The 14,439-nt window shown below is 39.2% G+C and overlaps 1 protein-coding gene and 1 pseudogene across 1 annotated transcript; both read right to left on the bottom strand.

The window, feature by feature from the left end:
* Positions 1-10,613: 10,613 nt before the first annotated feature.
* Positions 10,614-11,182, bottom strand: LOC122019131 (multiple organellar RNA editing factor 1, mitochondrial-like). Its single transcript, XM_042576631.1, has 3 exons — positions 11,085-11,182; positions 10,938-11,003; positions 10,614-10,768 (listed from the first exon to the last, which is right to left on the bottom strand). The coding sequence occupies exons 1-3, from the start codon at positions 11,158-11,160 to the stop codon at positions 10,614-10,616; spliced, it is 297 nt and encodes a 98-aa protein (XP_042432565.1). The 5' UTR covers positions 11,161-11,182.
* Positions 11,183-11,374: 192 nt separating this feature from the next.
* Positions 11,375-13,884, bottom strand: LOC122019130 (annotated as a pseudogene).
* Positions 13,885-14,439: the final 555 nt, after the last annotated feature.

Genomic DNA, 14,439 nt, shown 5'->3' with positions numbered 1-14,439 from the left:
AAAACGTTTCTTCAAGTCCTGGTACATTTTGGTGGAGCCAGGATGCATCGCGTAAGGAGTCTTGTGAGCCTCGTCTAGAATTTTCTTCTGTAATTCCTCCTGATCTGGAACACATAGCCTGTCGCCGAAATAGAGTACCCCGCTATCTGATATTCTGAACTCTCCACTTTCTGATTCTGCTAAACCTTGCTTGATTCTCTGAATTTCGGGATCCTGTTCCTGAGCTGTCTGGATGTCACCAAGCAAGGTAGACTCTAATATCATAGTAGAGAGCTGTCCGACTATGAGTTCGAGACTGAAATCTGTGATCTCTTTCTGTAGGGGTGGTGACATGGCTGCTAGAGATAATAAGGTAGCACTGGACTTTCTGCTAAGTGCATCTGCTACCCTATTTGCTTTTCCTGGGTGGTAGAGGATGTCTATGTCGTAGTCTTTGACCAGCTCTAGCCATCTGCGCTGTCAGATCCTTCTGAGTGAAGAAGTACTTTAGACTCTGATGATCTGTATACACTCTGCACTGAGCTCCATACAAGTAATGTCTCCAAATCTTGAGAGCGAACACTACTGCTGCAAGCTCAAGGTCATGAGTAGGATAGTTCTTCTCATAATCCTTGAGTTGTCTAGAGGCGTAGGCGATTACCTTGCCATCTTGCATCAGTACTGCTCCTAGTCCCAACTTAGAGGCATCACTATAAATATCAAAGCTGTCTGCATTCTCTGGTAGAGTCAGAATAGGTGTTCTAGTCAATCTCCTTTTTAGCTCGCTGAAACTGTTCTCACAGTCCTCTGTCCACTGATACTTTCTGTTCTTTCTGGTAAGAGCTGTCAGTGGGGAGGCTATCCTGGAGAAGTCCTCTACGAATTTTCTGTAATAGCCTACTAATCCCAGAAAGCTTCTGATCTCGCTAGCGTTCTTGGGTCTCTTCCAATTGCTCACAACTTCTATCTTACTGGGGTCTACCATAATACCATCCTTTGAGATGATATGGCCCAGGAAGGACACCTGATCTAACCAAAATTCACATTTCGTGAACTTGGTGTACAGCTGGTTCTGCTGAAGGGTCTGCAATACTATTTTCAGGTGCTCTGCATGTTCTTTCTGAGTTTCTGAATAGATAAGAATGTCATCGATAAACACAATAACAAATTTATCTTGGTAATCCCTGAATACCCTGTTCATGAGGTCCATGAAAGTAGCTAGAGCATTTGTCACGCCAAAGGGCATGACTACGAACTCGTAGTGTCCGTATCTAGTCCTAAATGATGTCTTGGGTATATCCCCTTCTTTAACTTTCACTTGATGGTAACCTGATCTGAGGTCTATTTTAGAGAACACTGCTGCTCCCTTTAGCTGATCGAACAGGTCATCTATTCTGGGAAGAGGATACCTGTTCTTGATGGTGACTTGGTTCAGTGCCCTGTAGTCTATGCATAAGCGCATGCTCCCGTCCTTCTTCTTCACGAACAATACAGGCGCTCCCCATGGTGAGTGACTAGGACGTATGAAGCCCTTGTCAAGCAGCTCCTGTAATTGCCCATGAAGTTCCTTCAGTTCTGCTGGAGCCATGCGGTAGGGCGCTTTGGAGATAGGATTTGTACCGGGAATGAGTTCTATCTCGAATTCAATCTCCCTGTCTGGTGCTAAGCCTGGTAACTCTTCAGGGAAAACTACTGGGTAATCACATACGACTCGGACCTCTGCTAGCTGTTGGTCCTTGTCCTGACCGGTACTGACTACATGTGCTAAAAATCCAGTACATCCTGAATCCATTAACCTCTGTGCCTTCATAGCTGAGAGAAACTTCTTGGCCTTTCTCTTGGGTTCTCCAATGTACTCAAACTGCACTTCTGCTTCAGGGTGGAATATGACTTTCTGTTTACAACACTCTATGGAAGCACCGTATCTGATCAGGAAGTCCATCCCAAAGATAACATCGTAGTCAGTCATATTTAGCACTATCATATCACAAAAGAGTTCTTTGTCTGCTATAACGACTGGCACTGCTCTGAGCCAGTGCGTGGATGCCATAATTTCTCCTGAAGGTAACGTCGTCAAAAACTGACTACTGAGTACCTCTGGAGGTATTGCTAACTTCTCGGCAAATGCCTGGATATATATGAATGGGTTGCCCCAATATCGAATAAGACAGTTGTACTTTGCTGTAAAATACTAATCTGACCTGTGACAACCGTCAAGGCATTTGCTACGTCCTCTCTGGTGAGTGAGTAGATCCTCGCATTCGTCATAGCTGGAGGGGCTTCTAGTTTGCCCTGGCTGATGTGTGGACCATCCAAAGCGGCCTGCATCTGATGTAACTGAGCTGGCTGGCCACCATACTGAATCGGCTGTGGTAGAGGAAGACTGGTCTTGTTCGGGCACTGCTTAGCCATATGCCCTTCCTGTTCGCATTCAAAGCATCCTCGTGTGCCCTTACGACAAACTCCAGGGTGGAATTTCCCACAAGTAGCACACTTTGGATAGCTGGGCTGTTTACTAGCCGGTCCTCCTTTTGGGTAACTCCCCGGTTTGCGCTTGTTGCTGGAGTTCCCTTTCCAATTAGAGCCATGGGAGTTGTGACCCTGCTGTTTCTGAATACCTGAGCCTCCTTGACCTTTAGATTCTGAGAGGACTTACTTCTGCTGCTTTATACTGTTCTGGTAGTGCTCAATGGTCAGAGCACTGCTGACTAGTTCTTCGGTGGTTTGCGGCCTATGAACGCCGCCAGCCACGTTCATTGCTATTTCCGGTCTCAGCATCTTGAGCATCAACCGGACTCGTTCTTTCTCTGTGCTGACTAGTTCATGGCATAGATGAGCCAATCTGTTAAATTTCTTCACGGCTTCCTCCACTGAAAGGTTGTCCTGACGAAACTCAGTGAACTCGTCGTAGTGGCGGTTTGTAACCCGCATGTGAAAGAATTCCTCAAAGAACTCCTTCTCGAAGTCATCCCATGTCATCTGGTTTACTGGGCGCTTCGCTCTAATTCTCTCCCACTACATACGTGTATCTCCTGTCAGACAGAAGGAGGCGCACTTCACCTTCTCATGTTCTGGCCAGTCCAGAAGCTCCATCGTACACTCCAGTGTTTTGAACCAGGCCTGTGCATCCCATGGTTCACTGCTGCCTGAGAAGTTCTCTGGTTTGACTCTTTGCCACTGGATCAGATAGGCCTCCCTCTGGGTTCCTGCTGCTGGGGCCACTGGTGCTGCAGGTTGGACTGGTGGAACCTCTAAAACTACTGGCGTTGCTAAGTTCGGTTCCGGGGTGACTGTGGGAGTATTTTGCTGATTAGCCTTTAAGGTGGCTATTTCCTGAGCCACTAATGCTGTGGGAGTATTCTGTGGAAGTTCAGTTCAACTAGCTGCTGCTGTAACTGAGCCACTAATGCTGTAAGGTCTGAGGGAGGCACCGAACTGCCTGCCTCATGCTGGGGCTCAGTAGCTGGTGCCCTTCTAGCTGGGCGTCCTCGTGCCATTTCTAAAGGAACAAAGGACATACATAACTAATACAAACATACTGGAGTAACTATTGTTATCATGTTAACTACCATCATAAACAAGCATGCTTTAGTTATATCTAAACATGAAAACAAGAACATAAATACAGTGAGAGATGTTCTTACTTGGAAGCTGCAGGTTCAATGCTGATGTGTGTGTAGGAAGTATGGAAACTGCTCTGATACCACTCTGTAACGACCCACCTCCTACTAACTAGGCTGTGAGGCCGATCGTTACATTAATCTGTGCTAACTAATCCATGACCATCATTAAATACTAAGTGCGGAAGCTGTACTAATCAATTTTTTTTTTTGCTAAACTATTGTCACTTCTTTATTCTACATGTGCTAAGGGGTGTAATCTAAGCTATTCATGACATATATTACATCCCCTAATGGTCAAGGAACTTAACTAAGGGTTTCTAGCTATTATCAGGCCTCCCAATCGATCCGTGGATCGATTGGAATGGTCGGATCGATCCAGTGATCGATCCAGCCGGCTACTGTATGCGGAACATAAGTTGGATCGATCCAGTGATCGATCCAGCACGCTACTGTGCTCGGGCAATATTCTGGATCGATCGGCTGATCGATCCAGACTGGTCAATCGATCTAGTGATCGATCCCAGAGCCTTCTGTTCGCGACGGAATTGGCTGGATCGATCGACCGATCGATCCAGAGGCCTACTGTTCGCGAAACCAGATGCCCAGTCGATCCTTCGATCGATTGGAAACTCTCGAATCGATCAGCTGATCGATTCGAGTTTCTGATTTCGTGCCAAAGGTCTGATTTCAGCACTTGCTCGTGCCAAGACTACTTAGAACATTTCTAAACTAATTGCCAAACATTCTAACGTCACAAAAATAGTGTTCTGAGCATGATAGGATGCATGATTAACTAATTCATAACACTTAACATATGAAGGTGCAAAATAACAAAATGCTAAAAGGTTCTAATGCTTAAAAACAAGCTTGCTGTAATTCCCTAGGATCTCTACTCCAAGTTCCTGCCCACACACATCTTCGTAGCATTGTCCTCCAGCCTCCGCTAGTCCATCTTTCCTTTACCTTTATCTGCAGTATAAGGAAAAGAAAGTATCTATAATCTTTCGCTTAGTAAGAAACCATCTACCTCACTAAAACATGCATACGATGCATTTATGCTTTTTAAAACATGCTATCCAACATATGATGAACTTGTTAACACATGGCATACTGAAATCACTGAACATGAACACTAAAGCATGGCATACAAGCTAATCATAAACTATCATGAGTATCAATAAAGGAAACTGAACTGAACATGAACTGAGCTAAGCTGGAACTGAATTCAAACTCAACTATCATAACTAACCCTTGTGAGTTTTGAAAAACTATAATATAATAGATTAAAATACATAATCATACTGCTAATGGGCCCGACAACTGTACATGCTATGCGCGCATCCTTAACTAAACCCGGGGTTGCAAATCCCAAATTTAGTAAGGTTTACTAGGTTATCTAAACCTAGGGACCGACTATGGGAGCCCAACCCAATGGATATCTAATCCTGTACAGTGCCCCTACTGAAAATAAAATACTAAATCATAGCTAACTAATTTATCTTGCTTTTACTAGGTTATCTGAACCTAGAGGCGACTGTGGGTGCCCACCCATTGGACCGTAGTCCCATATAAGCTGTAGCAAGACTAACTAAACTATTTAAATGCTTCTATTGCATTTACTGAGCTATTAAAAATTGTCTACTGTAGCATTTTACTGAGCTAAGCATTTTATCGAACACTTAGTGTGCTCCAACTCTCCTCACTATTAGGGAGACCACCTCTAGGCACCCGACAACGTCTAGAATCTCCAACTGAAAGGAGGAAACGTGTCTGGCCCATCTAGAGGTGCTCAACTAAATCCCTAAACCTGCGAGAAGGGTTAAATACACCCTATGCGTCGAAAAGTCTGCATATAACTAATTTAAAAACATAGAATCGTACGAAAAGCTACTTATACTGCAGGTGAGGGGTTTCTTACCTCCTATTCGAAGTTTCTTACGATTCTAATCGCTAGTTTTCCCGGAAGAACGGTCTCCTTGACGATTCTCCTACGTCTACGTGCTCTTCTCGCGGAGGGGTGCGTCCTCGTCTCGAAGTCGTCGCCGGAAAGTGCCCTTGGGCCGAACCTTAGCCTTCCTTGTGGTTGGCGCCGAGAGAAGGAGAGGAGAAGGGGAGTCGGCGGTGAGGGTTTGAGGAGAGGAAAAATCACGATTCCAAATAACCCTTCACTTAATTATTTCCTATTTATATTAAGTGGTAATTTCCGCCCAAATCTAACATAAATATTATTGATTCCCTTTCCTTTCAACACGACCCTGCTGGGTTCACTTGGTTACCATGGTTCACCATAAGTCATAGGACCCTATAGATCTCGGGTTCAATTCCCGCGTAGGCTATTTTACGGTCCTATTTATTTTAGTACTTCCACTACTCTAAAAATTCCATAAAAATATTTTAAAATTCCAGAAAAATCATAGAATCTTTCTAAAATAGTTTGAGAATTTTCGGGCGTTACAAGGTACGCGTTAAACGCATTTCCACAATAGTTTGTGGGCATCCATCGTGGATGCCTACAAAATTTCTAAAAATTTGTCAAAATTAAAATTAGACGAACTCTTTTGTGAATTAGAACTACACGAACAAACTAACGCTAGATCCAAGAAAGGTATAGCTTTGTTTGCAGGTTCGTCCAAAGAAAAGAAGAACAAGCCTGAACCTGAAGAAGATTCTGACCAAAACTCTGACGATGAAGAGCACCTGGTGAACCCGATAAGGAAGATGTTCACCAGGAGAAAGAAGAGCTTCAGCAAGAAGGACCTTCTGAAGATCAATTCTCTAACAGAATAAAGGAATGTGACGTGCTTCGGATGCAACAAGAAGGGTCATTACAAGAATGAGTGTCCAAGATTGAAGAACGACAAACCGAAGACGACCAAAAAGAAGGCCCTCAAAGCGACGTGGGACGACACCTCCTCGGACGAATCGGAGGCCGAAGATCAGAAGCACCAGAGTCATCTTACGCTAATGGCCTACGAAGCTGAGTCGGAAGGCGAATCAGAAGACGGGTCCGAACCCGAATCGAGCCACGAGTCCGTACTTGTTTCTGAAGGTCCCGAAGAGGTATATCTCAACTTAAATCGAAAATTCTTTAAAATTATTTCGTGTTTGAATAATAAATTAGTTAAATTATAAAAAGTAAATGGATTGCTCCTTGAAAAAAATTAAAATCTCAAGGAACAAATCACGGATAACAATCCAACTCAAGATTTAACACTTGAGGAAGAGAATTCATCATTAAAAATATAAATTAACAATTTAAAAGGAATGTTAGAAAAATTTACAACTAGATCCAAAAACTTGGATATAATTTTAAATAACCAAAAAGCAACTTACAACAAAACTGGACTTGGCTACAAGTCAAGTTCAAACAAAACATTTAAATCGTTAATAACCCAACACAAACCAACTAGTAAAGATTGGGTTCCGAAAGCGTGCTTAACCATGCAAGTAGGAATTAATCAATATTACATACCTAAAGACCAAATATATTATGTAAAGTCAATCAAACCTAAACCAAAAAAATTCAAAACTCAAGTATACTAAAACTCACCAAAACTTAGACTATCATCAAGTAAAGTATAACTATAAAAGAAATAGACATAAACCTAAAACTAAAAATTAATTTAAAAGGCCAATAATTCAGGGGGAGGCTCCAGAATAGCTGGCACCTCCAAAACTAACATACCCGAAAGGATAACCCAAACTAATCTACCCGGCAGGGTACTTAGGACCAATTAGGAAGGGGACTCAAGTTTAACTTAAAAAATGGTACTGGTGAAGTTTTGGATGATAGTACGTTAGAGAAGCTTAGTCTATGCATGTCTAGGAAGATATGGCTTCGACCTGGTGCATTTGGCTAAGTGGAACTGACCGAAGCTACCCTTTATGGATCCTAACCAGTTAGACCAAGGTTTTGTACAAAGTCTAGTGGATAGGACTATTTGGAAAACCTCGAAGGCATGCTTACTCTAATGATGTCAAAGTGACTCACCATAGCCCAGAAGTTTATTCAGAGAATGTCTATCTGTTGAACTCAAAGCTAAACCTGAATCTAACACAAGTTAAAAACAAAACCCTAAAATTGAACCTAATTCATCTCACAAAATTATTCTCTGATTGAAAACGTAGATCAGGTGAGATGACTAAGGATCCAATTAAAATTGTTAAATCAAATTAAACTAAACTAAATTAAATTAAATTAAACTAAATTAAATTAAACTAAATTAAATTAAATTAAATTAAATTAAACCAAATTAAATTAAATTAAACTAAATTAAATTAAATTAAATTAAAATTTTATTTTAAACTTAAAAATTTATTTTTAAATTAAACTTAAATTTTTTTTACTTAAAAATTTATTTTAAAATTAAAATTAATTTTTTTTAACTTAAAAATTCATGTTAAAATTAAACTTAAATTTTTTTAACTTAAAAATTCATTTTAAAATTAAATTTTAAAACTTAAAAAGTTATTTAAAAAAGTTTATTTTTAAATTCTAAAATAAAATACTTGTATGTTTTCAAAATTTCCTATTTTTAGAATTTCAAAACAGTTTTTAGCCTTAAAATAGAAAAATTCCCTAGAAATCATGTTCCCCTAGGATTAGTATTTGAGCATCTCACCAACACCCCAGGTCTCCCTTGCTTGTGATTGTCAAACTTAGAAAGGGGTGAGATGTATAGGCAAGCTGCCTAGACGTAAGATGCTTATATCAGTGCATCAATATAAGTCTGGGCGTTAAATACTAAATAAATATTAATCAAATTAAGTCATTTAGTATAGTCAAACACTAACTGATACTTAGACTTAACTTGACTAACCTAGTGAAAGCTGCTATCCTCTGAATAGTCAGTAAGTAACTAACTGGTTAGATAGATTTAACAATATCAGGTTCAGGGGGAGCAGCAATTATTTTCACATTTTTTTATTAAAAATATTTTTGAAATTAGGCATTGGAAAATATTTTCTTAAAAATGACTTTAACCTTTCTAAAACCAAGTCTTATATTAAATTGGTTTTCGGTTTTGAAAAGTGTATGTTATAAACTTGGTTTGAAAATTGGTTTTGAAAATTGAATGTTACAAACTTAGTTTTGAAACTATGATTGTTCAAACTTAAATATTGAAAATTAATTTAAGAAAATAAAAACTTAGTTTTGCAAATTTGATTTCACAAACTTAACTCTGAAGAATTAGATTTTGAACATTAAATCTGGCTTTTGTAAAATTACATTTATAAATTTATGGTTGCAAAATTATCTGTTGAAAACCTGCAAACTTATTATTAAGTTATTTTTCTAAACATACCTTTTTTTATAACTTAGCTATTTTTCTAAAAATTAAGAGATACTCTTTAAAGTAAAATCCTTAATTATTTTAACTCCCCCAAGTCAATCTGACTTGTTTCATGTATTTGTCCATACTCTTTATTGCAATTTTTCTATATTTATAATATGTTTGTGTTTGATGAATGTCAAAAGGGGAGGGTTAGGTGGTTAAGTTAGCTAAAACAAATTGAAAATTAAAAAAAAACTAACTTAAAAACCTGTTAATGTTTTTTTCTTTACTAATTTAACCAAGTTGTCATTCCATCAAAAAGGGGGACATTGTTAGTGCAGTTAGCACTAACGGTCTAACACAGGTTTTGATGAATGAAAAAATATGTTAAGTTAGTTTTGCTGTTGATCTAACACTCTGATCGAGTGTGCAGGAGAAGCCCAGACAGGTCGACGGGCTGACCGGATGTCTGACACGAAGTCTAAACGGGTCGACGGGTTGACCGAACGTTTGACACGAAGTCCAGCTAGGTCGACGGGCTGACCAGATAGCTGGCGAGAAGTCCAGACGGGTCGAAGGACTAACCGGACGTCTGGCAAGTAAGTAAAGGTAAGTCACTGGAGGGGAGTGACTGTGAGGACGCGTTCCCGGGAAGGGAACTTAGGCGCCGATCCAACTTAGAACCATTTCGGAACTCTAAGTCGAGATCGTGACTAGATTCCAGTCTCGGAAAGACAGAATCTAAGTCATACTCTTTCTATTGAATTATAAACTGTGCTAATAATCTGTTTTGCAGGATATATGAGTACCTTGGACTAACGCTTTTTTTGCAGGAAGGAGTCTGCTGAAAAACATGATCCGGGCGCCCGAGAGGTACCCAGGCGCCCTGTAACGACCCGCCTCCTACTGTCTAGGCTGCGAGGCCGGGGGTTACATTATGCTAAACTATTTTGTGCGGAAAGCTGAACTAATTAAGAATTCTACTATTTGCTATAAAATCTCACTACAACAAAAACCCTCATAGACATCGATTTTCCACAGGTGTCTATTACATTTTCGACCGATGTCTATGAAGGCGATGTAAAAGGTCAGCCATTTTAGACATCGAGTTATAACCGGTGTAGTATCACTTAACGACATCGGGTGTAAAACCGATGTAATATTATATGTTAATAACACCAATTTTGGCAGCGGTATACGACTGATGTAATATTAGTTAATGACATCGGTTTTGCAGCGGTGGAAAATCGATGTAATATCAGTATTGTTTAACGACACAAATTCAATTTCCGAAATAGTGAAAAATCAATATTATCACCAAGCAAATCATAAAATTAAGTTAATATTATTAATTCACTAAGAAAATCACAAATAAAAATGCACCGATGTATCTAAACACACCAAATCAATAACCAACACATAAATATTCTTCTTACAACATAAAAAGATAATAGATATTGTGCACATCAAGTCAGTATCCATAAATTACACATAACTATTTTTCTTACAACATCAAAAGATAATAGATAGTACACAAATATTCTTCTTACTGGTGTCAACGTCATCCTTCTTGCTCTGTGCAGAAATTTAACTAAATCTTCCCTAGTAGTTTTATTTGTTAATAGACAATTCTCTTTATCTATTACTGGATGGACACCTCTGTTTGTTTGATGTCCTGAGGGTGACAACTAATTGATGATTCTTTGTAAAGGAGGCCTCCATCTTAAAGAAGCCACTAGAGGGGAACTTTGCAACATCCTTCTTGGTTACTAAAGCTGAAATAGTTATAATTTGGCTGGTCGGTTCTGTTTTGATATCTTGGTCTCCCTTGCCTGTTATATTGAATTGGGGGTGGCCTGGGAGTAATTACCCCATTTTCATACTTGTCGCCTGAAATAGTTATACAAGTCAAACAAATATCTAGTGAACATACAACTAAAAGTAAATCTCTTCATTCGACATTGAACTATAGAAGTTGGGTCGATCATTCTCATCTAAAGCTGGCCTGGAAGTGGACCCTCGTAATGCACAACTATATATGGAGTTAAAGTAAATACACCTCCATATTCCTTATTCACAGGATCAATGTATGAATCAGGCAAAACAAAGAAAACACCAGGCAAACCTGAGCCAAAAAATTGTGTGACAAATATTTCATAATCAATTGGTAAAAGAAATTGAAAAATAGAAAGTCGATAAAGACTACCATGAAATTTTTCAGACATTTCCTCAGTCATTACGGCTTGAAATCCTTGATAAGTTGTGGTGCTTAATGCATACATCCTCTTCTTAGCTTCCTCCACACTAACCAATTGTCATTAATCAGGTTGCCTGTTTGTTCTTATCAAATAAACTAAAATGCGGAATTGACAAGAGAAACTTGGCAAAATAACAACACGTTTTAAGAATGGTGCAAAAGAAGAGTAACATATGGGTAGTTTAATATGTTGCAAGCATAGTTTTACCATATGAAAATTGCATATTCAAGACTTACTTTTATGCTAAATCCTTGTATTTATCAGCATCCAAGTTAGCAATGACAACATCATCTTCCAATTTGTATGCATTGGCTAACTTCTCATATATCTGCACCAAAAAAAAAATCAGGTTAGATCTAGTAATCTCATAATTAAAAACATGGCATATATGACCTTAGGTTAATCTAGGTCTTAAGCACTGTCTCAACAAAAATACTCACAGGAGCAAGATGCTTGCAGTGGCCACACCTGTTTGAAGATAAGAAACTTAGTCGTCTACGGTGGATAAGGAAAAGTATCTAATGCTACAAATGGAGAGAAAAAAGGAACCTCGGCAAATACACTAACCATGGTGCATAGAATTCAACAAGAACATCTTTATTTACATCAAGAACAATATGATAAAATGTCTGGAGTCAATACTACTACATTAGAAAGGATAGTTGCTAGTTTCACATTTGTTCCTACAACAATAAGCCCACAAATAAAAGGTAAAAAATTAATTCAGGTGAAAGAATAATATTTGACCATATCTAAAATTGTTATTTCAAGAATTTTTAGTAAATATAATTTGCAATGTACCACCTTCAGTATTCACAAACTCAGTAAGTGCTTCTGTAGTTCATGGACCTTCATATTTGCATGGTTGTTCATATTTATTATGCATCATATGTAAAGAAGACTGTTCTGCGAAAGATTAAAGAAAAACATAAGACCAAAATGATGTATCTAATTCCAAGACAGGATCATACTCACTTTTTTGGTTCCAAGGACCCTTTTTTGGTTCCAATCACTACGTGGCAGTATAGCACACTAGTAGTGTGCTACATTTAGACTCAAAATGATCAGAAAAGATAAAACCAAAAAAGGAATCTGAGCATGTCCTATTCAGTAAAAGAGATGATGCTTCTTGGCCTGATTTAGAACGATGCTAACCTTCCCAATCAAAACAGATTTAGCCTTTTTAAAGCTCGATCCAAGCTTTTCATATTCAGGGGCAAGCTTCTTGTAGTGTCCACACCTGCGACAAAATGGTATTAGAAGGGCTAAAATTATGCAATTAAAATACACACATATGGAGATCCTTTGCTTTAAACTAGATACTTAATGGAGTCTACATTCATCTTCTATAGTCTTGGCAAACAATCAATTATGAGAATCGACCATATATAGTGCTTTCAAGTGGATCTTCTAAAGAGAAATACAAGTCGCGGTTTCAATTTCCACACAAGAAGAAACAATGGTGAAGAGCAAATAAGAATTTCAATATCAAAGGCACAGAAGTAGGTTTCGATTTCTGAACTATAAGCTAAGATAAATAGGAGACAATTTCATGTTCTATCTTTCTCCCTTCGAATTTTTCCATCAAACGCGAACTCAACGCCCCCAAATCCATCACGAAAACTACAAGAACCATTGAAAATCAACAACCGCAAACCAGACTATTTAGATCGTCAAGGATCTGACAAAAAGATTCTTCCGGGTGAAGGTTGCCAAAAACTTCGGCAGATCATCCAATTAAAAAATAAAAAAAAGGAATACCATGGAGCGTAGAACTCGACAAGGGCGGCACGATCCTGGCCGACCTCCTTCTCAAAATTGGCCTCGGTGAGGACGACCTCCTCCAACTCCTCCCTTTGGGGTGAGAACAAGAATCTACCTGCAGCAAAATACCCTCCATTCAGAGAGTTTCAATGATCTACCAAGAAACAGTTAATAAGTATCACTGCAAAGTAAAAGCTCCATGAGATTGATTCTCAAATAGCCAATGTGAGCTTGTTTAATCAAACTGTTGATAAGTTAGTAAACTTTAGTTGCTTAGTAAATTAAAGGAACGAAAATGCAAATGGAAATGGCAGATTTTAGGGAAGAAAAGAGATTTCTAACCATCAACACAATCAAAGGGTATATTTTAGGGAAGTAATCCCTTTTCTCTAAAAACAAAACATCGACAGAAAAATAAAAAAAATCAAAGCAAAAGCAATTCATTTTGAGGGGGAGAAACCCCCTCTTTTTTTTCCTGCCTACAAGAAATACTGTGCAGAAATCATAAATCGCTTCCACAAAACCCTTATTTTTTCCCTTACAGAGAGCAACATTTGTACAAGAATATAAGGGAAAGTAGATCTTAACCAGGAGCAGAGGAGGAGGAAGAAAGGAGGTCGGCCAGGATCGTTAACTAACCTTTAAACATAAAGCATTTATTTGCAAGTTTCATACTCACTGTCTCAAAAACCCCAAAATGGAGTGTGTGTAAAGCAATCGAAGAAATGAAACTCGAACTCTCTGGAAAAAAAATACTTATAGCAACTGCGATGAGGAGATGAATCCTACTTCGTCCTCCTCCTCTTCCGCTTGGTGGTTCAGATGAAGATTGACGACGATGAGGACGTCGCGGAGCTTTCTATAGTAGCTTTTCACTGCTTCACCGGAAACCTTGGCAGCGATCGAATCCGGAGCTTTCTCTTCCTCCTCTTCATAGTCCAGGAGATCCTCCTCGTAAACATCGTTATCCTTGGCTTCCCCCATACTATATCGAATCAAGAGAAAAAAGATCAGTACAAGATAATATCAAAATATACAATGAAAATGCATCAATCGCACCAAAAAACTAAAAAGGAAACGAAAAGAATCACCTTGGCAGATGGAAACTGGAAAGTGGGGCTAGATAGAGTCTGCAAGAGAAACAAATCAGGAGAAAATAGAAAGTAGGACGATAAGGTTTTGAGAAAATATCCTAAATGGGAGAGATTTGAGGAGGCTAGGGTTTGGAGGATGAATGGGAGGACTGGAGGAGAGGGGAAAGTTGGATAATAAAGGGATGACGAAGCCGATCCAATGGCGGACTAGATGAGTGGCAAACGAGAGCAACTTGATCTCAGCAACCCGTATGTTGATGTGATGTGGTTGGACGGAGAAGCATGAGCGTCGTGTGTAGATCCTGATCGGGAAAGGAAGAGGCATCGATGAAGGAAGGGGAAGAGGGAGATGAGGCCGAGAGAGATGGTTGGACGACCAGCGGCGAGGAGGAAAGTGGTGGCGGCGTCGCGACGGTATACGGTGGACGGCGCGATATAGGTTTAG

This window comes from Zingiber officinale, chromosome 9A (assembly GCF_018446385.1).
Source record: "Zingiber officinale cultivar Zhangliang chromosome 9A, Zo_v1.1, whole genome shotgun sequence".
NCBI lineage: Eukaryota > Viridiplantae > Streptophyta > Magnoliopsida > Zingiberales > Zingiberaceae > Zingiber > Zingiber officinale.
Note: the sequence above shows the minus strand (reverse complement) of the source record. Positions and strands in the feature narration are given on the sequence as shown.